The sequence below is a fragment of the Tetrao urogallus genome (assembly GCF_951394365.1).
Source record: "Tetrao urogallus genome assembly, chromosome: 7".
In the NCBI taxonomy this organism is placed as follows: domain Eukaryota; kingdom Metazoa; phylum Chordata; class Aves; order Galliformes; family Phasianidae; genus Tetrao; species Tetrao urogallus.
Window position 1 is genome coordinate 3,908,086 of NC_136820.1, and position 27,127 is coordinate 3,935,212.

Below are 27,127 nucleotides of genomic sequence, written 5' to 3' on the forward strand. Positions count from 1 at the left end.
CAGTAATGATCTCTGATGGGGAAAGAGCAAAATCTGGAGTTGTTCTGTGTGTTAAATCCCCGGATGATCAGCTAGGTGAAGTCAACAAAAGGACAGTGTCCAGCACCCCGTCTGTGTGGTCAAAACAATTTGCTCATGTTGAAATGTTTTTTGTTCACCTTTCTCAAGCAAATGAGTCTCTGAGCTTTTTTTCTGGTTAAGTATCTGAGTTGTTTGAGGCAATAAGAACTGCATGTAGTGTTAAGGGCAAGGATATAAGGAGATATTGCTCCAATGCATATCCTGTGTTGTCAGCCAATAGTCAGATGTACTCTGAACTCCCATGTTCAGTAGCTGCCCACTTCTACCAAAACATGTACTGTCAAAGATGCCAATGGAGAAAATAGCTGGTGTCCCTTGGTGCAGGCAGCGTGGTGCACCAAATTAATACCTGAAAAAGCTGAGAGTTGGATCTGAGGCAGGAATAACACAAGCATTGTAGAAGTTCTTTCATTTTCAAGTTTTAAATTTAACAAACAACATTTCTGAGTTGCTATTTCTACCATACTATCTTAATATGATCATTATTGCCTCCCTGCACTACTCAGTCAGATGAAGCCACACAGAATATTTACTCTTCAAAACAAGAACCTCCAGAAATAAAGCCGTTTACATTTCCGAGCGCCCTCTGATTAAATGCCCCAGCACATGACAGCATTATGCTGCAGAATTTCCATGATTTCCATTGGGTTGCTCCTTCCTCGTTTGCCTCTTCCAATAGCATTACAACTCAGCTGTTTCATTGTTCTTGTTACAGTCATCAAGAACTTTTCTTTCTGTTTGGAGGAACGGACTGTTAGTCATCCTAAGCTGTGTGTTTCTTCATTTGTTATGCAGTAGTACTGCAGCTCTTTGGCTAATTAGCTCGCTGTTTAGCTGATTGACTCTTCTAAAAACATGAAATGCTGTCAGATGTTTCAGAAGGAAGACAAAGTTGTCTGGATAATTCATGTTCTGTAACCAGCAGAGAAGCTTCCATCCACTTTGGCTGCATTTTCTAAGCAGATTAGAAACTCTGCTAGGTAGTATAGAAATAGTGAAGAATACTGATCCAGTGATTCAGCAGACTTCTTTATGCTATTTCCTAGCTCTGAGAGGTTTGACTTTGCAGCGTGCATAGTGTTTTATTAATCATTAAACTGGATGGTATGCTAATGAAGTCAGAAGGTCCTTCTAGTCAATCTCAGCACATCTATTAAGCTGTTGCAAGCAGCGACAATAGAAATGGTCAATGCAGTTTTATCTGTCATTTCCTTAACTGACTGTTATAAACAACTGGCATCTGCCTGCCTGTTGTCAGGACTGCAGAGGCAGGCAGCCTCCAATTTGCAAAATGAAGAAGAATTGCACTTCTTCCATGATCAAGATGACTGTTCTTTCTGTTATCGTGTTTTTTGACATCTCTGAAGCGATACAGACATGGGGAGAGGAGGCAGCCTCTTGGGTCTGTCTGGTCACTGTCACCACCAGACAGCTATGTAAATAGAAATCTCTCTTGACTGAGCAGAAACAGGGAGATGATGAAAGAGAGTTCATAGGTTGCTACAGTCAGACAGCTAGGGATGTTGGAACAACACAGAACCAAGAATGTTCCCAGAGAAAACAACTGTGAAATTTTTCATTTGGTTGCGCAGCTGCTCAGAGTGTGTATTCACCGGATCATCCACATAAAACTAGAAGAGTTCCCAGATCGCTGAGTGGAAAAGGCAAGTGAAGGAGATGCTTCACCTATAAAGCACTTTCTCTGCTCTTTTTTGTTAAATGGAGGAGAAGATCTGACCTAGAATAGGAAGATGACAGCTTTGTACAACTGAATCTAGATAGCTGATTTGCTGGGCAGTGCCATCTTTTGTAATGTTGGAAATAGAATCATACAGAGGACTGCAAGGAAATAAATCCATAGAGAAAATGAACATGGAGGCCAGTGCTCTGGCAGTTGGGTACTACTGAAGTGATTTCATGCCGTCTCAAAGCATGCATGGATTTTCTCCTTAGATTATTTTCTTTACACATGAAACCAGTCAAATAACTAAATCGGGGAGAAAAATGACGTTAGGGATATAATCATCTATTGACATGTGCTATGAATTGAACCATGATTTTGAAGATAGAGGGGAAACAAAAGGAAACAGCTGAAAGATCAGGAATCTGGATGCAGTCAGAGTAACGGGTGATGGTCTGACAGTCAGACAGGGTAATGTCTGTAGACCACTAATGCAGTGCTCAGATCAAAACATGAAACCAAGAGAGACATTTCCTGGAGATGCTTATAGTCTGGGTCTATGTTTTGGGAAGCCACTTCAACATGTGCTTGTTCCATTCGAGAATGGTACTCATACAAATGCTTAAATTGAAGTACATATTTAAAGCAAAACTCATGAGTGATTTGGGAAATGTGCCAAGAGGAGACTGAGCCTGGGTTTCACAAACTATTGTAGATTCCTAAAATAGATTGAATAAATGCTATACCTGTATCTAAGAGATTTCCAGATAGATGTCCATAATTGGGTTAATTTTCAGATTCATATCTCTCAATTCAGGCATTCATATTACAGTTGCATACTTCAATACCACTGCTCCAGTGTTGATCTATTCAGTAGCAGGGCCTCGTCACTTCCTTGGCTCACTTGGGAATGAACACCTACATTTGCTCTGCTTAGCAGTTTTCTAGCTCTGCTAGGATGGGAGCACCTGGATCATTTAGCAGAATTCTTCTGGGTAGTCACCTGAAGGTGTGCATCCAGATTCTGCAGCTGAATCTCACTCTGAAAATTTTATGTTACGAACTTTTCCACTGAGACAGGGCATGCAACGGTCCTCTGATGATCTGGAGATGAGAACGTCCTAACCTGGAGCCAGACTCCTATTTTATGGAGCAATGGAAGGCTTTCTATTCAACAGATTCATTTCTGTTGTTTTAATGGGCTGGCTTTTATGTTAGTGCTCTGAACTTTTCAGTTTGTATTACTGACAGTGCTCATAGGCCATCATGGTTTAGCGTGAGGAGGGGATCATCCCCTAATTTACTCTACACCACCGCTGTGTCATTAAAGAAGAGCTGGTACCCTTATCATTGTAGTTCATCCCATGAGACTAAGAGATCAGGACCATGAGTAACAGCGTTATGATGGGAAATGTTTTATTTTCTAAGATGCTTTATCTCAGTGACATCTCTTGGTAGTCTTTCTCCATCATTTTGTGGTCTTTTTATTTTCTTACAGGAGGAGCTGGGAATTTCCTGTGAGTTGCTGGAGTCAGACTTCCTCAAGTGCAGTGTGGAATTTCCTTTCATGAGATCAAAATCTAGGGTAATGTCATGATATTTTCATCTGCAGTGATGGTTTCTTCCCCTGTTTTTCTCCAAAGAGTGTCAGGAAGAATAACTGCTCTGTTAAATGCCTGTGGCTGATACCTTATGCAGCTTTCTAACACAGATATCCAGGCCTTGCATGGCTGTGGGAGGGCAAACGTACAATACAGCCAATAGCGATAACTTGTGCATTGTAATTAAATACTCTTGAAAAAATGTTGCAACAGTTGTAGCAACCAAAACCTTAGTGGAATATTAGAAAAAGACCCTGTCTCGTTTGTGTTGCCTTACTGTATTTTTATTTTTGCCTACTCTCAATTTAAATTGTGACTGCTTTCGTACGAACGACAATGAAAGTTTTGTAATAAATCTTTCATATTATGGTTTTCTGATAGCTCTGAAAGGTTGTGTTTGGATAGTAGTAGAGGAACTCTCTTATACTTAGAAATCCAGCCAGGTTCTTTCTGTCACTGATCAAAATATACAGTGACCAACCCAGGAACTGAGAATAGGCATAATTTTAGGATGATCTGAACAAAATGTATCTGAATTTTCTTACAAAATTTAAATTTTAAAAATTAATCCTTTCTGTTTGAATTGCCACAACATTTGACCTCATGTTTTTGTTGCTTTCTTTCTTAACATATTATTTGCTGTTTGCAATATGCTCTTTTGAAACATTTAAAAAGATACACAACATAATGGAAAAAAAATGCAACAGCAAATGGAAAAAATTGCAATAGCAAAATATCACCTGGAATTTAAGAATTTCAATATTTCGCTTCAGAGTGACATAGTTCCTTCCCTTCCCTTCCCTTCCCTTCCCTTCCCTTCCCTTCCCTTCCCTTCCCTTCCCTTCCCTTCCCTTCCCTTCCCTTCCCTTCCCTTCCCTTCCCTTCCCTTCCCTAAGCCATTGAAATTAGCATGAATTTGGAAACCATTTCACCTGGGCTTTGGAATTAAACAGAAATGTTGCTGTGTGGAATATTTAATGTAGTGCTACAGTGATCAACCCAGTAGATTTCTCAACTCAAAATTAACACCTGATTATGTCCAGCTTGGTTAGTGGCCTGGATGGTGCTTTAGCTACTGCTGGTTGTTCCCGGTGTCTGTGCATGCCTGTGCATGAAAGATTCATGGAAGATTTCTTGGCAGCAGTTAGTGCATGCAGCGGTGCTGAGGTAATTCCAGTAATGATCTCCTAATGCTAGAAGGCTCTTCCACTGGCAGATAATTTGCTCCCAAAATATCTTTGAGTGGCAATTCTAATAAAGGCCTTCTCACAATGAAAAATCAGATTCTGTAGTATTTGAACAACCTAGCAATTGTAAAGTTAAACCTTCACTACTGTGCAATAGAGGGGGCTCTATTAAGAATATCAAAATATGCTACTTGTTTTTAGCTAGACCAGTAGAATATAGGTGAAGCTTCAGAATAAATGTGTTTTGAAACAGTCTCTAAATGCCACTTTTTCTTTGTGCAGTATGAGTTCAGTGTAATCTTTGACACAAGCCACCTGTCTGGACAAGAGGAAACACTTACCTTCCTTGTCACTGCTCAAAGGTAAGAGAACTTTTCCGTGTCTTGATGACTTGGATCTTCTTTGTTGCATGATGTGTGCACTGCCTATGCTTAGCAATTGTGTGGTAGCAATCATCAGCACATGCATGTATAGTAAATGAGGTTGAATGACTGAAGCTAAATGCTTGTTCTTTGATAACACAGAGGAAACATGTGACTTACCTTCACTGAGAAGTGAGGTGGAATTGTGTGTAAGCTCTGTTTGCCAGGCTGTTGTGATTCTGAAGGAGCATTTTGTGTTCTTTCAGTTGGAAGGCCCTTGTGGTTCTCTGCTCATCCCTTTGGGCTGTGTATCAAGCTCAGCTCAGCTGTGCTTGACGATCAGCACCAGACAGACCCATTTGTTCCAGCATTTAAATGAAATAAGTATGCTTGGATGCAAACCAGAAAAGAAAAATGCTTTCATCAGATGCTCAGAGATCTTACTGACAGTTTCCAAAGCTACATGTCTATTTTTTCCCCACTCTGGATCTTCAGTAAGGTTTGACAGATGCGTGGAACAGTTGAAGGGGACACTGTCCCAAGGGCATTTGCATCAGGCACTGCAGTAGGATGGTGCCAAATGCTAGCCAGTGACCTTATAACGTAAACACAATCACTTTATCTGGAATGAAATAAAAGATGTGGCACCCAGGATGATCTGCTACAAAAGAGGTAGTCTCCATGGGTGTTTAAGGCAAGGCAATGTCTGGGTGTTTATTTGGAGACTGTAGCAAAGCTTCATTAACCTAGGCCATAAATTGCTGCTCTGGCATGCTGAGTAGGGAACCGGTTGCTGCTTCCACAGGCCATCTTCATACCTTACAACATCAAAAATGGCATTTCAATGGCATTTCCAAACAGCTCGCCTCCCCATTCTGATGCCTCACAGGCTTACTGGGAATGAGAGATGAGATCTTGCAGTTGCTGAGTGACTGCTCCTATAACAGCTGTAGGTGGGGAACAAGATCCTGCAGCACGTGGGGCTGCTATGAAGCGCTGACAGTGAGACCTCACATCAAGTGGGCAAGGCCATGGCTTGCACATTATGCAAGTTTTACACTGTGAAAAGTAGCTGATCACGTGTTTAGATGACCCCATAATATTTCTAGGGCAGGAGATGAATCAGGATCTGCTGGGTGAATGCCAGCCCTTGCAAAGATAGGTCACGGCTGCTTTAAATTTGCCCAGGCAGCATTTTCCAGCTTGTACCTCTCATTTCCATGCCTTGGATAGCACAGGGCTCTCCTCAGTCACCTCACTCCTTGAGATTACTGTGCCTCACCAGTGAGGAGGGTTGGCTGGTGCCTTTAGATGGGGTGAAGTTATAGATAGCAGCTTGTGCACATAGTGCAAATGCTCTGAGAGCTTAAGAGAATGTCTTTCATTTCAGAAGGGTGGACTGGAGGACAGTTGTTTTGTGAAGGATTCAGCTGGACCTCCAGAGACAGCAGTGCACTTCCCAGTGCAGAACTACCCTTGTTTCCTCCCTGTCTTTGGGCAAATTACTCAATTCCCTTGCTGTCAAATAATAGTAATATTTTCTACCACAAGAGTTGCTGGTCTGCAGCAGGGAGCCATTGATTGAAGTCAGCAATAAGGAAATGGACAGGAAAATTATGTGCTGTGGATAGACAACAAGTATGGACTTTATTCCCACACAAAACTGGAGCTAGTCCTCCAGAATTGTGTAGGGATAGAGAAGCTGTTAGCTGTACTATGCTGTCATGGGAATGTAAGTATTGCTCTTCAGGTGGCCACTTAGCTTGTTCCTTGTAGCTGCAAATTCCATATAAGCACCTATAGCAAAAGAGAGTGAGAGACTGGTTCAGTAGTGAGACAGCATAGGAGAAACTAAGCACCAGCAAAACTCTTCCACTGCTTCCTGGAGTGAACTATTTTGCTAGAATTAGACTCAGTGAGTGATGTTTTCCTTTTGTACAGGAACTTTGAAATGTATTAGCTGCATACATTTGAAATCTGTATGGAATTCTGCATGCTTGTTCTACTTGCCACCAGAGTATCTCAATATCTGAGATGACAAATGCCTCCATTTCAGACTCTTATGAGTCCATCCAGTTTTTGTTAAGTCTTTTTTTTTTCTTCTTTTTTCCTGGGACCAAATTAAGCAACTCATCATATAAATGGTGTATCATTTGGGATGTTACAGCTTGCTTTTTTCCCCTCACTGATATTGCCCTAAAGTAAATGGGAGCATATCTTTTCCCAGTTTGATTTGTGAGTAAATCCAGTGAACAGCAAGGCAGAAAGCAATCAGTCACTGCTAGAGAGTCTGGAAATATATGCAACATATCTTCTGAGCTGTTACCCACCAAGCAGGCTCATCTTCAGGATTAGAATATTTACAAGTTTGCATGTTGTGCTTGCATTTCAGCCTTTCCTGGATTTAATATATAAATGTTCACAGTGAAATAACATGACTGAAATAAGAGATGATTACTTACTTTTCTTTCCTTCTGCTTTTGACCAGTGGTGGCAGCTGACTATAATATAAAGATAGAAAGTAGTACTTTCATTTTGACAACTAATTACATGCGAAGGGAGTAGAACAGTGAAGAGTTTATGGCTAGTTCTGTACGAGGATGTAGCCTGCAAGGTTGCTCATAGCTATGAAACAGTGCTGTGAAGCAATTCAGGTACTTAAAAGTGAAATTTAATTTACTGAGTCAGGAACCTTCTGTGAGATGTATTGATCCTCCCAAACTGATGTACAGTCAGGCTGGGAAAAATGAGTCCTTGCATTTATGCCTAGATGTCCTTGTATATCTCCACTGTGAATGATGACAGCACTTCCCTTTGGATTGACTGCTTTTCTCAAATATGGTTTTTCAGCTTGTGCTTGTTCGTGTCCCATCCACAGAGGGGTAACCACAAAGTATATACTGTGTACATGCTGTGCCCCCTCCAAAGTGGGGTGAAGAAATGTAACTCCTACCCGCTGAAAGGCTTCCTGAGGAGAGGTGACATCGCTCAACAAGAGGAGTTCAGAGCACAAAACATAGGGATAGTAGCTGTGTAACTGTGAGATAATACAAAGGCTGGGGATTTACAGTATGTTTATGTTTTCTTTCTGGCACAGTGGAAACGTAGAGCGCGTGGAGTCCTTGCATGATAATACTCTGACCCTATCAGTGCCCCTGATGCATGAAGTGGACTCATCTATCAATGGGTAAGTACCAGTCATCAAATGAAAACAAAAAAATGCCAGTAATCCTAACAATAACATTTAAACCTCTTGGAGTGAGAAACAGAATTTTTCTCTTTGTTTACAAGTAGTGGAATGTTGATTTTTTTTTTTTTTTACTTGTTTCCCAGACTCTGGAAATAAGGACAATCTCATTCCCTATCTGGGAATTTTATTTGTCATTCTTTACATTCCAGCACTGTAACTCTTTCTCACTCCTTTCTAACAATACTAATTCATTAAAATCAAATTTATTGTAGATATTTTAGTGATCATATTTGAATTCACGTGATTCTGTGGATACGATGGAACTTTAAATAAAATAAAAATAGGAAAAGTAAATCTTATCTTGTTCTGTAAGGCATGCCTTTAAAGATATGATTGAGAATCACCAGGCCAAAGGTTAGGGTCGAATGTTATGGGATTTTAAGGATCTTGGTAGAGTCTAGTTGTTTGCCTTTCTGTTTAATTTCACAGTCAGAATTTGTTTCTGCTTCTATCTCCTTTCCCACTAGCTTTGCTTCTTAGTCTGCAGAACATCCAAATACGAACTGTGGAATATTACTCACCCTTTGACTGATATACAATACATAGGGACTGGACATGTGCTGGTTCCTGCCTTTGTACTCAGAGGTCTCCTCTTCCTCTTAACATTACCATTGTACATCTTGAGTGAATAATGTGGGATTAGTCGAAATAAACTGACCCCTAACATAGACAGTGTTCAAGTTGGAGTTGAGTGACCTGGTCACTGGGGGTGAAGTAGCAGCAACGTGGGCTGTGGAAGTTGACATTCATTTCCAAATTTGGGAAGTAAAAACTCCCAAATGAGTAAAAAATGAGTATTGTCCCCAAGAGGCAAAGGTCTGTTTAGCCACCATGAGGACTACCAGATCTCACAAGATGGCAAGCAAGGACAAAGTTCTTCTCTATATTGAGAAGCAACATATTCTGGAAGTTTTTGAGCATTTTAAGAGTTAAAGACTTAGAAGTGTAGAAATGTATCTCTGGATCCCTTAGTTGGCACTGCTTTTACACAGATTTTGTACAGCTTTACAGATACAAAAGAAATAACGTGCCTTTAGATCTCTGTTCCCCACCAACAGAATGCTACAAACCAAAAGCCTGGTATAAATTAGGCTTCTTTTTCTTCACAACATACTTTTTTTTTTTAAATGCTTCTGAAGTTTTAGCTCCACCTGACTATTTGGATGATTTCTTCCACTCACACATACAAAGTTTAGTTGACTCCAGCTCACAGAAATGTCCAGCTGCCAGGGAAAAGTTTGATTTATTGGCAGCTGCATCATTCCCAATCAATACTAAATAATACTAGGAATACTCTTCTTCAGACAGTATGTCTTTAAAACCTAATTTAATTAGTTATCATTGTGTGGGTCTGTGAGAGCAAATTCTTGTGATAAATATCCCAAAGGGCTTGTAACATGCTTGGAAGGAGCCTACTGGCACAGCACTGTGGATGGGAGGAGTCAAGTTTGTCTCCTGCTTTTTGCCCTAGTTGATCCCTGCCATAAGAGGCAGGTCAAGAGACCTGAAAAAAAAGGAAATGTACCTAAACAGGCTTAAAATCCTGCCTCAGAAACCTCTGATCAAAAGAACAGCCTGGGAAAGAAATAGAGTTTTAGACAGATTCTTACTACAGTCTGTACAAAATTACATCAGGACCATTTCCAGCCAGTGGTGCAGTCTGACATTAGGAAGCACAAAGAATGCTTAAAGCACTCCTAGTCCTCCTGTCTAGGATTTCTAGGTACTACCATGCTTCAGAGTCTTTTCTGATAGAACCTTACTGCATTTTACCTTGTAATAAGATGCTAAGAATGGCTGAGGGAACTTGGCCTCTGTGACTAGCTTAAAGCAAGTCATATCCCCCTCTTTTCTTCCCTTTAACCATCTGCAAATCATAAACCTAGTGATAACTAATGGGGTGTTTATTGATGAAATGCTCTGTAAATGGTAGACCAAATTGGGGCGTTATTTAAGCGAGTAAGTAACTGAAAATACTCCCCTTTGTTAGTACTTCACATGAACTCAGTAGTGCGGTGATTTCATGTGTTACACGTGCTAAAGAACTTCCACAGATCATCCACAGGAAGGGCCACAGACCAGGAGGAGGTGTTTTGTGATAGGAAAGGAGAAAAAGTAATCCAAGTAAGTCTGCTTCCTTCTACGATAGGATGTTAAGCCAGATCACTTGAGATGCTGGTTGTGTAACCTACTGTTGTCAAAAGGAAATCAAATAAAAAATACTGCATTAGTGCAGAATGGCTCCATAGGACTTCCCATGGCCAGAAAGCAAGCAGTGAGATTTAAGCATACCACAAATATATTTAATTTTGGTGGCAATCAAAACTTACTAAATCTGTGTCTTGATCTTTCAGGGAAGTCTTCCCTACTTCCTTTTTCTATGGTGACTCTGTGGAAGCATCCAATTTCGTTCAGCTGGAAAGCCATGAATGCCGTTTCCAGTCTCTTAACTTCACACTGCAGGTAAAACTGAAATTCTTGCTTGACAGTACATTCTAGCTTTGTATCTCTTTTATTCTCAGTGCATTTAAGGGCTTTGGTGCTTGCTTGCATAACACAGTATGCTGTGCAGTGCATTTCTGATTGGATGCCATATTTACAGGGAGATTCATGTGTACAGGAATGGTGTATTTCCTTGTCTGAAAATACTAGTACAATAATTACAGACAGAACATCTCACTGTCATAGTTTCATACTGCTACTGTTTGTTTGTGTTTTACTTTTCATAGTGTGCCAAGTACAAAATTACCCAAGTGCCACATCTTGAATGCAGTCTCGGGATCAAATGGGAGAAATAATTCTTTTCAGTGTCATGGTCATTGAGCAGAGGTGTGGGCAGTCTTCATCCATGAGAACAAGCACGTACCTGTGCAATGGATTCTGACTAGGCCAAATACCTCTAATACAAAAATATTTATAACGTTACTGATGAGAGTCTAGTGCAGGAAAGAGAATGTAAAACCAGAAATATGGGGTGAGAAGGTTTCATTGCAAGTCTCATAGCACATCAGTGTTATTCAAACGTTATCTATAAATTTAAAAGCACATGTCAGTTGGGATCCTGATCTTGTAAAGTGTATGGAACAGTTATTACAACAAGCTCTTGTGATGGGACCAAAATAAACTTGTCTCGTGGCCTTGACTGTCTCTATTACAAGCACTTCAAATCATTTTTGACCGCTAGATGGAACTAGGGAATGATAAATCCGGCAGAGGTGGGTGAATCGTTGATCGTGAAAAATAGTCTTTCACCTTTTTTCCCCTTTCTGTTCTCCTAGGCATGAATGCCACTCAGCTCATAATGAATAACACATGTCAGCCTCTGTGGACAGACTGTGGGCCAGAGCAATTAAACCCCCACTGTCATGCAGTGCCCTTAGCTATTTACTGAAAAGGCCTGAAAGCAGAATTCCAGGACATTAAAGCTTTTGTGAACTAGGCTATTAATTCTTATGATACTGATTCCATTCTTGAGGTTTTCTAGGTCTTTACTTCTCCCCAGCCAGATATTGGTTAGAAACAGATAAGGAACATATGTACTGATGCTTTAACTGGATGATTATTTTCAATAAAATGAAGTGATAGTAGGTAACGAAGAGAGAGTCTACATATTGGCAGAGCCACCATTTATCCTCTCCTACCCTCTTGCCTTTCGTACACACACTTGTGAGTTGCAATATTAATAAGGTTGCTACCCATATGAGAGTGGAAAACAGTAACAAGTCACAGATCTGCTCACCAATAACATGGTAAACCTCATAACTGTTTGTCAGAGAGAAAGGGTAGAGTTTCATAATGGGCAGAGCATGGTTTATATCACTGTTTGCTTGTATTTAATGATTTGCCTGCCATTTATTAATCTTCTCCAGATGGAGAAAAGTAATAGTTTGTTAACTGAAAGAAGAGATGACTTACAAAACTACAGAGCTTTGTAGAGTTTTTTTATACATATGAAAATCTTTACCACGTAGGATATTAATAAGGAAAGAGATCTATACATCAATGTTTGGGGGTAACGGGATGTGCAATGAAAATGCCTTTTCTGCATTAACTCTTGTGTCTGATTGCAGTGATGTAACCAGCATTTTCTAAAATGTCTTACATGAAACATTATATTTGTATTTCATGCAGTTGTTGCCATGCTCTGTTGTAGTGGGATTTCCCCCCTGCTTGGAGCCTCGGGGTTTTTGTGAGGATTTGACATTGTGAACTGATTCTCTTTATCAGTCAGGCATTTCTTCAAATACAAACAGTGTTTGAAGAATGAATATCTGTTGTTTTTAATATTGGTACTTTACATTGTTAAAAGACCAATTACTTCATCTTGTACTGTCTTAGAGCAGATGAATATTCTATTAGCTTAATATTTGTGCTGTTTGCATTTATATATGTGTTGCTAGAAACAATGAGGAGATATTTTTCCCTGATAAAAGAAAAATGCAGGTAGTCATGAAAACTTACTTTAATAGACGTTTGTCCATGGATTTTTTTTCTCTTCAACAAGAAGCCTCAAATTTAGCAGTTTTCATTGGATACATTTCAGTGGTGTACTGAAAATTCTTTGACTTTTGGTTGAGAAGTTGTGGGGGATTTGATAGAAAGCCAACGTTTTTCCACTAAAAGTTTCATTTAATTGGAAACTCCAGATCTTGGTTGGAAGTTGTTCACGTGCATTTCTTGGCAACTCAGTTCATCATGCCTACAGTTCAGTAGTCACAATCATCATTACTCTTCCCTGTAAGAAAAACACAGGCAGAATATAATGCAGAGGTTACCTGATGGAAACTAGGATGTTGATAGAAATAGCAATATTTTTTACAGTCTTCTGGGTGGTGTTACCAAAACACTTCAGTGTACTAGCAGAGTCTCTGTATGAAAGATAGAAGTCATATGCTATTTTGTATTGATGACTGGTAATTATCCTCCAAATCTGCATCTCACTTGTTGTGTGAGCTATCATGAAAGACTTTCAGGCAAAGTATTCCTTTGACTTCATCTGATACTGAAAGGAGAAGGTGCTATCTGAAAAGATTATAAAACTGGCATAGTATGAGAATTTTTTCAAATGTACCTATGCTCCCAGCTCTGGTTATACAAATATTTCCTACTTATGAGCAGTTATGTTTATTCAGGACTTTTTAATACATCTGTATGCCTGTTTTTCTTACAGGTTTACAATGCTGGACCAAGCACTCTTCCTGGCGCTTTTCTTGATATTTCATTTCCAAACCGCCTCTCTGCTACTGGAGCTGAAATATTTCACGTTCAGCAGATGATGGTGAGTACATTACCATGTATTCAATTGCTCAGAGAGGTAGTGAAATGTCTGCAGGTTTTGCTGAACACAACATGCAGGTTCTTAGTGACTGCTGGTGAATATGCACAGGTAATGGTGGTGATAGAGTTGAAAAGCAGTGTTTTGTAGCTGAGAATTTGCTCTATCAAATAATTCTCTTGTGTTCTTTGTTGCAGTTTTCATGGAAATAAGTAGGAGGCATTACTTTTGGAATCACTTGCTTATATTTTTCTGTATTCCATGCTATAAGTTATCCTTTCTGACCTTTAAACAAATGTAAATAGCAGTGAAATTTATTCTTTCAACATAAGATTTTTCAAAGGCTGATTTTACGTCAGCTACAAAGAAAACCAAAGTAATTTGTGGTAAATAAGACACATTCTTGGATTTCATCTTTAATATATTTTTATTATTTTCAAAGCTTTTGTTAAACCACTGAAATATCATCATTTATACTGTGGTGGCCAATACTGGGAAGCCTCATTACTGAGGTAAATTCAGAGTAGTCTGTTCTTACAAGAAAAAAAAACATCTCATTCCATCAGCTCATGGTTTTCTTGAATAGAAGTATTCTACTTGCTTTGTGGTTAGGTTCTTTTCTGGCCCTTTGGCTGAAAAGTGTTACCATCCCTCATACACAGGTAACTGTGTCACTGAATCACTGTCAATGAGGATCCAATAAAACAACACTCCAGAGGTTTCCAAGATCTGTGCTATAGAAGGGTATGATTGAGATATATATATCCACGAGGGTGATAGTGATAGGACAGGGGGGAATGGTTTTAAACTGAGACACGGGAGGTTTAGGTTGGATATTAGGAGGAAGTTTTTCACCCAGAGGCTGGTGAGGCACTGGAACAGGTTGCCCAAGGAGGCTGTGGATGCCCCATCCCTGCAGGCATTCAGGGCCAGGCTGGATGTGGCTCTGGGCAGCCTGGGCTGCTGGTTGGTGACCCTGCACACAGCAGGGAGTTGGAACTGGATGAGCACTGTGCTCCTTTGCAACCCAGGCCATTCTATGATTCTCATCTAAACCTTGCTTTCCCTTCCCTGTGTGGTCCCTTCTGGTTTCCCAAGCAATGTTAACAAAAGAAAATAGCAATCACTCCCCAGTTTGTCACCATTTATTGCAAATATTCCATTATTTCAACAGTATAACTCCTGCAAGGCAGTAGCTGTGTACTCAGGTGGTGCTTCTCCAACTAGGCTGCAATAATTCCCCATCTTGCTTTCCATCACATCACATTGTTATGTTTTGTTTAGTCCATCCCTGTATGTGGATAACCACCTTCTCTTGGACACATTGCAGGACAGTGGATCCTGACCCATGTCCTTGACTGTTCCCATCTCTCTGTGCTGTGTGAATATGTGTGTTCACAGCCCCACCAGAGATGAGGAAGTCATCCTAACAGATTTTCTCTGCTGGTGTCTTCTTTGAAGTGGCACTGCTTGTTTCTTGATGCTGACTCTTCCAGAAGTCTGTGCAAATTGTCTTAGACAAGACACCTGTTTTGCATACTTAAATTAGCTGGTGTGCATATTACATGGTGTATAAGGGCTAATTTCCAGACATAATTTGTCATCATTTCTACTTAAAACTCAAAGTTGCACTGACAAGGTTATGCGGTCTATATGGTACTGGAAGGCTGCTCCTCAGAGCCTTCCCTTCTGCAAGCTGAAAAGCCCTAGCTCTCTTAGCCTGTCCTCTTAGAGGAGATGCTCCAGCTCTCTGATCATCTAGTGTTGGGGGCTCCAGAACTGTACACAGTACTGCAGGTGGGGTCTCATGAGAGCAGAGTAGAGGGGCAGAATCACCTTCCTCAACCTGCTGGCCGTGTTTCTCTTGATGCAACCCAGCATACAGTTGACATGATTTCTTGAGCACCTCTGACTTGCTAATAAATATTACCCAAGCAAATCATGTCTGGGATAGCGCTTATCCCTGCTTTGCAGATAAGTAATTGAAACACCAAATGTTTTGCTGTAGGTTACACAAGAAATTTGTGTAATTTGTCCTATTTGTGATAGGTCCTGAACCCATGTCTCCCAAGTTGTGGTATGATAACAGAAAAAACGTTTTGCTCTCTTTCCTCATACTTCTCCCACACTGAGTTTTTATTGACTGAAAAAGGAGCTAAAATTATTCAGTTTTTCATCTTTTCTCAGACTAAGTATACTTAAGCAAATAACCTAAAAGCTGCAGGTTGGAATGATCTACGAAAAGGCAAGGAAAGATGACATTCAGAAGTGTTTGTGTATATTAATTCAAGATTTCAAGCATTTGCTTGTTTTGAACTTTGTAGGAACTAGAGTGTAGTAGAGGTGATTGTGTTCTTTCTGTAATTACACCTTTTTCCAGCAGTCCTAGCTGTCAGCGTTGCTGGACCTTTCAGAATAGCTGATAATACAGAGGGTCAGGAATTGTTGTTTATCTGTAACTTAAACTGTTTTCTTTTTTTGAAAGCTCACAGTATTTTTGGCACTTCTCTGCTGTACAGTACAGCAGGGAAATTTATGGGTGAAAAAGCATAGTAAAAACACTGGAGCTTGTGTTTCACATATACACAAACTAAGCAAACTAGTGCCAAGAGCTAAGTCCTTCATAGTGTGTTGACTGACCTAGAATTTCATTCAGTCACAAAAATAATTAAAGGAAGAGAGTCACATATGGCCCACTGGAATGGTCTTCGTTTCTGGGAGGTGTTAATAGGAGTTATTACCTCGCTGCTCCTGGAGGAAATGACAGCCCTCACGCTTCCTCTTTTGCCGTTGCTCGAAGCTTTTTGGCTTCATTGCAGAAACTGTTTTAAGGTTTTCTTCCAGAAAAATTCAGGTCACAAAGATGTTTTGACATTCAGAGTTCTGCTTTGGAGATGGTCACATTCTTTTGGAGGGGTCTTGGGAGTTTATGCAACACAAAACCGCAGAAAAGTCAACAGTAGAAGCCAGACGTAAAAGAGAATGGATAATTGAAAGAAAATTACAGAAGAAGTGAACAGCCTCCGTCAGAAAGTTTAAAGAGAATGGAAATGCTAGCAATTTTACAAGTGATTTTAACTAGGGGATTTCACCACTAATATTGACTTTACATAGTAGATATTTAAAGCCTGCAGTGGTAAAGGATATTTTAGAAGCAAATAAGAAAATCTTTCCATCTGTGTATTTTTCTATTTGCTTTCTTGCAGAGGTTTTAAGGCAGGTTAAAAGAGCGGTCCCTCAGCTTGCTGGTAAGATTGTCATGCTCCAGGTGATGGCAAAGAAAGCTTCACTCAGAATTAAGGAGGGTTAGCATTAACAGAAATGTAGATTCTCCACTCTTCAAGCCATTGGTTATCTGTTCGTTCACAGAGGAAAACAGGACTCATTATACTTGTCTGTGTTTTGCTTTCGAACTGAAAGATTAGTAATTTCCTTTGGGTATCCAGCTAATTTGGAGGGCAAGGGAATCACTGCTTCACTTGCCAGCCAAGAAGCTGCTTTCCAGGGCATCCAAAAAGATTTTCACAATGGGAGCTTCTGCCAAATTAGCCAGGGTATTTCCTGAAGCTGATAATAAATTAGCAAGGAATCTGGGATTACACCAGTGTTGGCTTTACAGAACTGGTTCAGATTGTTGCCTTCCTGTTTATTTAATTTCCAGCTAAGGTAAACACCATTATGAGACTAACGGCTGGAAACCACATTTTTCTTTTTGCACCTGGAGCCAGCTGCAGTGCACATGGATGATCCTCACTCATCATCTGGAAGAAACAAGCTGTACAGGGCTGCTGGTTGGTCAGTTGTTGTCACCAGAATTAAACAGTTGCATGGTACTAACCAGGGCAAGTGCCCTGTTCACTTGTGGGTGTTTGGAAGGAGCTGGCTAGTGTTGCAAACATTCCTTCTCAATATTATGCGCTGGTGCAACCTCACCTTGAATAGTGTGTGCAGTTCTGTCCTCTGCTATATAAAAAGGATATCAAGGTGCTGAAAGGGTCCAGAGGAAAGCAACAAAGCTGGTGACAGAGCTGGTAGACATGCAGTGTGAGGATAGACTGAGACACTTGGGCTGCTCAGCATGGAGAAGAGGAGGCTGGAGGGCATCACTGCTCTCTGCATCACCTGGAGGAGATGCTGAGCTCTGCTCTTGGGCACTGATGGCAAGGTGGGAACAGCACAGAGCTGTACTAGAGGAGGGTAATGCTGGGCATTGGGAAACATTTCTGTGCCAGAAGGGTGGTCAGACACTGGAGCAGGCTTCCTAGAGAGTTGGTTGGTGCCCTATACCACTCAGTGTTCAAGGAGCATTTGGAAAATGTCCTCATTAATGTGCTTTAGCTGTTGGTTAGCCCTGAAGTAGTAAGGTAGTTGGACTTCATATCTGAAGTACTCTTCCAACTGAGATACTCTGTGTTATAAGCATCGTGTGGGCCAGCAAGCACTGATTTTTAAGATCCTGCTTAGGCAAATCAACACCATGGGTATGAAAAACAGTGTTTTTATCATTAGTGAGGTAAGAATCTTGTTAAAAGTGAGATGCACACGTTGAAGGTTATTCTCTTCAAAGAAATGAAATAAAACAATTTTGAGCAAGGAGGTAGAAAGCAAGACATAGTGTCCTCATTTTCTGATGAGAAAGACAGTCCCAACATGTAACTTTTGGTATCTAATTGTAGTAATTACTGTTGTATTAATTGCTAATAATAGCATACTTTTAATTATAATGTTTTATTACACTTGTAATTCCTGGAGAGAAATAGGCAAAGGAACAACTTCGTAGAAGCTTTCTCCACTGGCAATATAAAATCTATCTGTTCTTCTTGAATTTCCAAAAGACTTTGCTAATTATCTCCAGAGAGAAAAATGTGTTAAACTTTTGTTTTGTGAATCCTACTTCTGTTCACCTTGAAAGTTCCAGTTATCTCACATCCCTTGTTCCTGGTTCAGAGTTCCCATCACTCCTTGTTTAGAAAGCAAAGGAAGTATTTCTTTCTTTTGGAAAGACAAAGAAATGTAACCTAGTTGTCCTATTATGCTTTACATATTCATTTCACCCTTCTCCATTCCTTCTTTCTCATCAGGTAAGGCCTGAATTGTGCATTTTTAAAAACCAGGTATTAGTAAGATTTGAATGGTAAAGAAAAGCTAGGCTGGAAATTGATAGAATTGGATTTGGAAAGCATTTTCCAGGTTGTCTTTGAAATTAATGGTTGCCCGAGCATGGGATTACAGTACAGACTGTCGTGTTCAGTAAGGATAACTGTTGAAATAAACATCATTTTCTTCATGAGAATGTTGAAAGAAAGAGTAAAATGGAATCAGTTCCAGAGTCAGAAGTCTTTTTGCCTGATGACAGGTTACATTTTCAAGGCTGGTTTTGTGTAGCACTCATGTCATTTTTCTTCCTGGCACTTGCACAGTAAGATCTGTAAGGAGCAGGAAGATTTGAAAGAGAAAAGTCAGTACTTGCTGTCTTGTTTAATGAAAATTCCCAGGCTGCTTGTGGCTTTGTTTTGGTTGTAGCTTTAGGATCTTTGCAATTTTAAAACTTCAAATATAACATGTGCTTATTACCTGTATGTTGCTGTTCTCCAGGATAAGAATAAGATGCTTTCACAACTGCACTGCTGATGTTTAAAGCCATTTGCAAAGGGAGACTGTCAGAACTCTCTGAAGTGGTAACAGCGTGTGAGTGCTCTTTGAAGTGTCTGATGGGATTGTCAAGCTCACCGCTGCATGCTCCGCCTAAAGAGACAAACCTTTGTATCATTATGTAGAAAACCCCTTTTTTTCTTGAAAGCCAGTTTAAAATTGTTTAGTTTCTGTCTTTTGAAGTTTCAGGCTCTCAAAACATCTATAGGCAGTCCCAGCATGCGAGGATATAAATATTTGCTGATAGTATTTATGTAGCAAAATGCTGTTTGTGCAGTTATGCTGCTGGTGGTTGCTACCACTGATACTAGATTTGTGTAGGGAGGTTTCAGGCTTACAGCAAAAAAGTATTTTATCCCTTTCTGTTAGTCATTCCCCCCTGCAGACACTCGCATGCACTTATTTTGGCACCATGTTTAAAAAGCATAACTAGATTGCAGGAAATTATTCATTTCAGAGTGTGTTGTACAAAACTTGGTGACCTTCTTGCCTCTTCACTTTGATAGCTTCTTTAAATGACTGTTCCAAAACATTTTGTGTAGGTAGCTGAAGGTTTTTTTTCCCTGCCGTGTAGAGCATCTCTGTAATAGTGATTAAATCAGCCTTGGGAGCCCTGTCACTCTCAGGAGAAACTGGCACCAGCATGGCTGCAAGGAAGGGCAATAGTGTGTGCTGCAGTCCAACATGGCACAGTCATCTGCAGGCATGGGAAATGAGACCTCAGAGCAGCTCAGAAAGAGCTCCCATAAGCACCTTCCTAACATCAGCACGATAAACTGAAGCTCCTTAAGTAAAGAGGAACTTAGTTCTTATTTAAGCTGTCATTGTTATTCAGGAGAAGGTGCCTAGCCATAACATTATTTCCTGAGCTAGGGCCTTAAAATAAGTCCTAAATGGGAAAAAAAAAATCATTAGAGTTTGCTTTTCTGGAGCCATCTGACTGCTATACAAAATCTATGCTTTGGTGTGAGTTCATTGCATTCACGCTGTTTGAAAGAAATCTTTTCATGCCTTGCTGGATATTGCCTTCCAGATATTGTAAAACAGTGTAGCAGGAAAAGCATTCCATGACTGACTTACTAGTTTGGATTTTAGATGAAACCAGATTTGAACAAATTTTATGACATTTTGTCCAAATCTTTTAGCAGTGATAATCCTGTCGTATTTACTTACATAAGCAGTGAATTTTGCAGGTGCTCCTTAAAGTTCAGGGAAATTACAATTTGAATTTAAAAATACAAATCCCTGAAGAGAGTTACTATAAAAATGAAAGCCATCTAAAGGAGGGACAAGAACAGACCATGGTAACGACTGTCAACAACAATTTTCTTATGACTTTCTCATTAATACTTTCTAAGCCAAATAAGTGGAATTTATCAAATTACTTCATCGTTGAAATTTTGCAACACTGTGCTCACCCCAAACTCATTACCTGTCAGTGTAATGTGGGAATCTGGTATTTCGAGTCAATTTAAAGAGTTGCTAGCTTGCAAAGTGCCCATAGTTCCTATTTTCATGACTGAATATATGTAAAAAGATGAATGATTTGCCTTTTCATACAGCTGAATTTAAGGTAAAGAATTTGTCTTTTGGAATAATTGGTTAAATATGCCAGCTGCTAAGAGATTCATAAAGGAAGCAGGAAGTTTGGTAGATACCACAGCAATCAGGAGTTGCTGAAGTATGGGAAAAAAAAATACAGTAAGTTTTCTTTAAGCTTCCCAGGCAGAGAATCCCCTTGTGGAGGAACTACTGAGTAACAAGGAATGAGTCACCACAATCTTAATTTCATTTTATTTTTGAAGGAGTATGAGACTTGCATCCTTTCACTGTTTCCCAGTGTTTGCAAAGATGTTCCTTCCAAAAAAACATAGGAGGAGAAATTTCAGGAAAGAGCTTTTTAATTCTTTTATAACATACAGGTCTTTCTTAAACGCTGAATCATAAACTAGCCTTTCAATTTTATAAATAACATACCAGATTTTTGGTTTAAATGGTAATTCTGGAAACTTGAGATTTGAAAACAGTGCCGTTTGTGTGTAGAAGATCTCATAACTGAGAATGATCAAAGAAGGGTTTACCCTTCTGCTGTTGATATATCTGAGTGTAAAAAAGCATTGTGTGGTGCTTCTCTCCTGACTAGAAGTGTTAGTCCAGTGTTGTGCGAGGTACTGGGTAACTATCAATAAGCCATTCTTTAGGGGAAGGAGAACCTGAGGATGTCCTGGAAAGAAAGGACATAACTTGAAATACTAAATCTTTAATCTTCAGGGGTCTACTACAGATCTGCAAGATTGTCCTCTGAAGCTTCTACCTTCTCTCCAGAGTCTCTAAAGAGACTCTCTGTATCTTTGCAATGCATTCAAACATCTGCTGTGGTGGAATGTCCAAACAAATTCTTGCTCTGCAGGGAATGTATTTATCTGCTTGCTCTTTAGAGATTTTTGTCCTAAGCTTAACACAGCCACGGAGGAAAGTCCAATAAGTAGGTAAAGAAAAAAACACGCATTTAATGATGTTTTTTGCATTGCATAAAATAGAAAGTCTATAGAAAGAAATGTAGCTAAAACCTTGGTAAAAGCACTGAACTCCAAGTGATCTCAGTGTCTTTTTAAAAAAGAGGTGTACCTGGAGATTTATTGGATGCCTCATGTGTTGATTAAGCAGCTCACAGTTCACAACAGGGAGAGGGATTGTATGTGTCAGTGGATTCTGGAATTTAAGCTGTTGAAGACATATATCATAAAGAGCTCATGAATATTAGAGGTAAACTGTCCATGTAAGGTGGTGTTCATTCTTATGCCTGAACCTTCTGTGTGGAAAGTGCAGATAAATCACGCGAGTGCTCAGTCTTGCTTCCAACCGCGTTCATCTCCAGCCAGGGAAGAAGCCACTGTCTTGCAAGTTATGTACTTTAAATCTGAAAAATCTTATTACTGAATCCTGTAAGTAGTATTAGGTCTTGAGAATAGCACTTGTGTGCATTGCTGCTGAGTCTGTGCAGAGTGGTTGCAGTGCCAGTGCCTGTCTGGTGATGGCAAATGTTGCCACATTGCGCTGATTGAAATCATTTACTGAATTAAAGTGCACAGTTGAGTGTGTCAAAAGAACATCTGCAAGTTGCTGCAGATTTAGGCCAAACATGCATCTGGTGTTCTTACTGCTGAAGAAGCAGGAACCAGAGCTGCATTGTAATACTCCTCTGTCATGATTTAATGCTTTAGCATCCCCACTTTGCTGTTTACATCTTGTAGCTCCTCATGGCCACGTGGGTTTATGTTATGGATTATCTGTGTAGTACTGTTTTTCCTTACCAGCACTACCATTTTCAGTCAAAATCTTTTTAGGCGTTGTCTAAAATGGGTTAATTAAAAAAATAATCATTAAAAAAAAAAAATTCCTTCCTGTTGTTTCAGTGCCTCTTAAATTTATTTCCAGAATCAACAAAACTGTTCTGAATCAAACATATTTCATTATCTGTGAATATTAAACATTTTTGGCATATGGAGCAAGTGCTCAGATAACATATTTACATAACTTATTTGTCTACTGTTGAAAGTCTGACCTTGTCTGGAATTTCTTGTCAGAGCCCTTATTTCTCCTCAGTATGTGTGACATGTGAGATTATGATGTCTGTCAATTCATCTCCATTGCATTTGCCTACTATGGAGCAAATCAGCCTTTGAATCAAGTCATACATATACAGTTCCTCCCTAATACTAGAGTGAATATGCTACGGTTAGCAACTAAGTAAACAAAAGAGGGTCTGTTATTTATTATCCGATTTGCAAATGTGAACCACTGATTAAGCATGTGTACATAAATAAAACCATAAAAACAAACAAACAAAAACAGCAACTAGTAAGAGACAAGAAATATGTAGAAACTCTGACAGCAATCTCAGGAAGCCTACAGCCAAACCATCCTTTGGAGCCCACATACTCCAAGGCTGATGTGAAAAGCATCCGTTTCAGGGAAGAACAATGCAAACAACTTTGCGAAACAGCTGACCTCTGTTCAGGCTTTGATTGTGTTTCTTGCAGCTAAAATTACAGTTTCAAGTATCTTGTGTCTCACAGTGTTTTCTGTGAGCTTGCCCCTATGTTTTTGCCATGTTCCAAGTTGGGTTTGTTCGAACTTATCGCGTGCCTTCATGGCTAGATTCAGCCTTCTCATTTGTTTTGTGTCAACTTAGTTCTCTTGGTTTCCAGGCTGTCACTAACAACTGATGATGATTTATCTCAGGAGGGGAACCGGGCTTATTGGAAAAGCCTGAAAATTTTAAGACTTATTACCATAGTAAATTCCTTTGCATTAGTGCAAATCTGGTATTGTCTGTGAGGAATGGGCTGAAGACATCTTCTTGCCTGTTTCTCGTAAAATGCTAAACATTAAATATGAGGTTAGTGCTCAGCTTCTTATATGCAGCAACACATTGGGGAGATTGTATTAATGCATCATTGGAAGCGACAGCCGTTTTCCTCTTATTTTTCTGTCTCACTCCTCCAAAAAACTCCTTTCGTATGCACATACTTAACCCCATACTGGCTGCCAATTTCCACTTTCCTGTGCGTGGTCCTCAGCTGACCTCTCTAGTCCCCTGTTTTGAAACTGTCTTTCACTTTCCTCTCTTGGATTGCCATGTTGTGCGTGATATGAGGGTCTGAATTAAAAAAAAAAAAAAAAAAAAAAAAGTCTTATTTTTGATGCATGTCAAACAGGGTTCAGATCAAGTCTAGAAACGTTCACTGGCTTTCAGATCAGCAGTGAAATTTGTTGCTGCCAAATATGGCCAGAAACCTTAAAATGTGTGGTGAAATAGCCCAGCATCCTCATAAACACCCCCAAAGACTTAGAATCGTAGAATCGTAGAATGTATTTGGTTGGAAAGGACCTCAAAGATCGTGTAGTTCCAACTTCTCTGCTGTGAGAAGGCTGGCCAACAACTAAATCAGGCACTAGATCAGCTTGCCCAAGGCCCCTTGCTAGTCTTGCTAGAAATGCTGTGAGTGTAGATAGATATTAGCAGAAAGGGTGTTAGGTGTTCCCTGAAGGTGAAGTACTGAGGCTGCGGGTGCATTATTCCTGCCAGAAACCCTAAACCCATTAAACCCACATCTGACATGGTTTAGAAATGCAGATGGTGTTGCATTGATTTTGGGTTACCCTCTGTGTTCCTTGGGGACAGTATGGTGGTTGTCCTCCTTGCATTAGTGCCATCTTGCTGGAGTGCCAAGCCCAGCCCAAGTATTCTTATAAAACCATGTACAGAAAGTCAGAGAGGATGATACCTGTGATTCATAACAAGACCCATCCAGCTCTATTAAATATCCTATGCTTTTTTGGAGATATAATGCATATGGAATATACCTGGTATACCTTACCTACAATTTTCACTCTGAAATGTCCTCCCACCTCTTTGTTTTCAGGGTAGTGCAGGCTGATATACTTAAAAATCATTATTATGTTAGCGGGTTTTCTTCTGCTCTGCAAGGCCTCTTAAATATTCAGCATCCACAGAAGTCCTATGGGAATTTCTTCCTTTTTGCAGATACAGCATTCCTAAAACATGAAGTAATGCACATGCTTTCTCAGTGGTTACGTCTTGTCTCTGAGAAGCAAAAAGTTGGCAGAGTAACCTGTCGTGTAGGCTGTTGTATTTAAATGTTGTCTCAGTCACGTTAGTGAGCCTTTTAATGGGACAGCAAGTTTCAGTAAATTTAATAAAGTTGGAGTGTGACCTGGCTCTGAATGTGTGGCCGTTGATGAGTAGGGAAGGTGACACAAGGCATGGTTTGCTTTTCTATATGGTTATGGATTAGGAATAATACTAGCCACTGGAGACATATGGTGCATTTTAGAGACCTGTTATGCAAGACACTGTTTACAGAGTTCAGGCTTTTATCTGCTCATGTTTATGCACATTACACTGAATAGAACAGCGGAATACACATATATGTATGTTTGTCAGCAAATAGTCATTTTCAGTTCCTTAAATTTTGGATATATAGGTAAAACCCTTCTTAAAAATCACCACTGCTGAAATTGGACCTAATTGGGTGTTGAAAGGTGCTGAGGGACTCCGAATAACCTCTCCCTCTTGAAAATTACAGGTGGGTTTCTGGCATCCACAGCTGTGCAGGAATGCAAGTGAGATCTGAGTGAAGTCTGTGCATTTTATCACTCTGCTGTTCTGTCAGGCTTCCCTTTACCTTGAAGCTGAGCAGTTTGACAAAAGTGCCTCTTGGCTTGACATAAAGCTAGAAAAAAAGTAACATATAAGATGCACTGATGTTAGGGTGTTTTGCAGCATATGACAAACTAAGAACAAGAATGGCCTGGCATAAGAAGAACCTGGTAAAAAAAAAAAGAAAAAAAAAGAAAAGAAAAATTTTAAGAAAAATCTTATAGGGGAAAATTTTACTTTTGTTGTTGATGCTGGAGATGTGGCTGTACTGCCAGTATACCAGGCTGCAAATGGTTTTATAGAGGATTTAAAACAGATGAATGCTTTCTGGAAAACAGAATGTAACAGCCTGCAGCAAAGACTGTTCTGACACAGCTCCTTGGAAATCCCTCCTTGGGAAGCAGCAGGGGATTCCTGCCGGGTACCCCACTCAGGGCAAGGCTTTTATTTCCCAAGCAGCCATGTCAGTGCAGGATTTAGGACAGTCTCCATTCTGTCCTTGTTTATTGCTGCTTGTTTGTGTTAGGAGTTGAACGTTGATTTTTCTCTGTCTCTACTGTCTAGTCTTTGCACTGAATGCAAACGGAACATGCATCCCACTTCTGCTGTTTCTATGAAATATTATATCCCAGGGAAGATCATTTTGGTGGTAGTCCTCTTCTGCTTTTAGACTGCTAAGAGTACATATATCACATACCTAGTAACTCCAAGACTTCGTCAGAGGCTGGATATGCACTCTAAGACTTGCACAGTTCTTGCTTCTATCAATGATAAGCATTTGCTCACGCAAAGCCTTTAGAAGAAAATTTCTGATTTTTCTTTTTTTAATGTGTATTAGATTATGAAATTGGTCACAAGAATTAAAACAGGTGTCTAGGGTAGTATCTTGTTTGGATGAGGAGAAGCTCAAACATGGGCATTCCAATTTGTATTTTAGAGCTCAATCTCAGCATAATGGGAGCAGGAGCTTTGTGCAGAACTTCTGTCCAATAGTCTGGTTTCCTGGAGCTGAATCTTTCACTGGTGATAGAGTTTAATGAAAAGTTACCAGGCATACCTTTGTCTGACTGCTTGGCTGAACCTTTCCTTTATTCAGATAAAAATTGAGGAAAATAAGAGCTGATATGAAATGTGACTGACAGCCATCCTAAGGAAAACAATCAAACAAATGCCTGTTGTTTGAGCAGGCTAGATTTCACCCTAGCTCACATGATCCACTCATTTCAAAGAGTTTTGTTATTTTTTTCCTTATTCAGTGACTCTGATATTTCTAAGTATCCTTAAAGGTACAGAGAATTTCTCAGCTGCATTGGATCATTTCCTGCCCACTGAGATGCTGGTAGATTGCAGATACACAGGTTGCACCTGAGTACGGAATTGCTGCCCAGTGGAATTCACCCAAATTCTGGAAGTGGATAGTGTCTACCTCATTCTCTGGAGTTGATGCCTATCTTTGGTTACTAAAGCAGGCTGTTAGTGAGCCCCTGCTGTGTCCCAGAGCAGCACAGGTGACAGGAGATGTTTGGTTCTGAGCGTGTCCCTCCTAATATGGTCCGAGATGCTGAATTTAATAGCTGCCTTGAGCAGGATTACTGCATAATTGGCAGACAGGGAAGGATACTTCCATTTTCAGATTTAGTCCTCTGGAGAAGAGGCTTCCTCTGTGTCAAGTAAAGTGTGTTAAAAAGAATGAGGTTGTCCAAGCTTCAGTTTTAGAAAATATAATCATTTGCAGAAGAAAGGACCAGATATATGTTGCTTCATGCCAGATCATGCCTTTCTGTCTTCTCAGCTATTTCTGCTTTAATTTGTTCTTACATTTTGTTTATACAAGATGTAAAGCAGGACTGT

The 27,127-nt window shown here is 39.9% G+C and overlaps 1 protein-coding gene across 1 annotated transcript in view; it reads left to right on the top strand.

Annotated features, from left to right (window-relative positions):
• ITGA9 (integrin subunit alpha 9) overlaps positions 1–27,127 on the top strand; it is a gene marked incomplete at both ends in the record, with an annotated part of 210,110 nt that overhangs the window by 155,488 nt on the left and 27,495 nt on the right. The window contains 5 exons of the mRNA XM_079538592.1: positions 3,261–3,347; positions 4,833–4,912; positions 8,010–8,099; positions 10,517–10,625; positions 13,333–13,440. Of these exons, the coding sequence (XP_079394718.1) occupies positions 3,261–3,347; positions 4,833–4,912; positions 8,010–8,099; positions 10,517–10,625; positions 13,333–13,440 (474 nt within the window). The remainder of the gene's footprint in view (positions 1–3,260; positions 3,348–4,832; positions 4,913–8,009; positions 8,100–10,516; positions 10,626–13,332; positions 13,441–27,127) is intronic.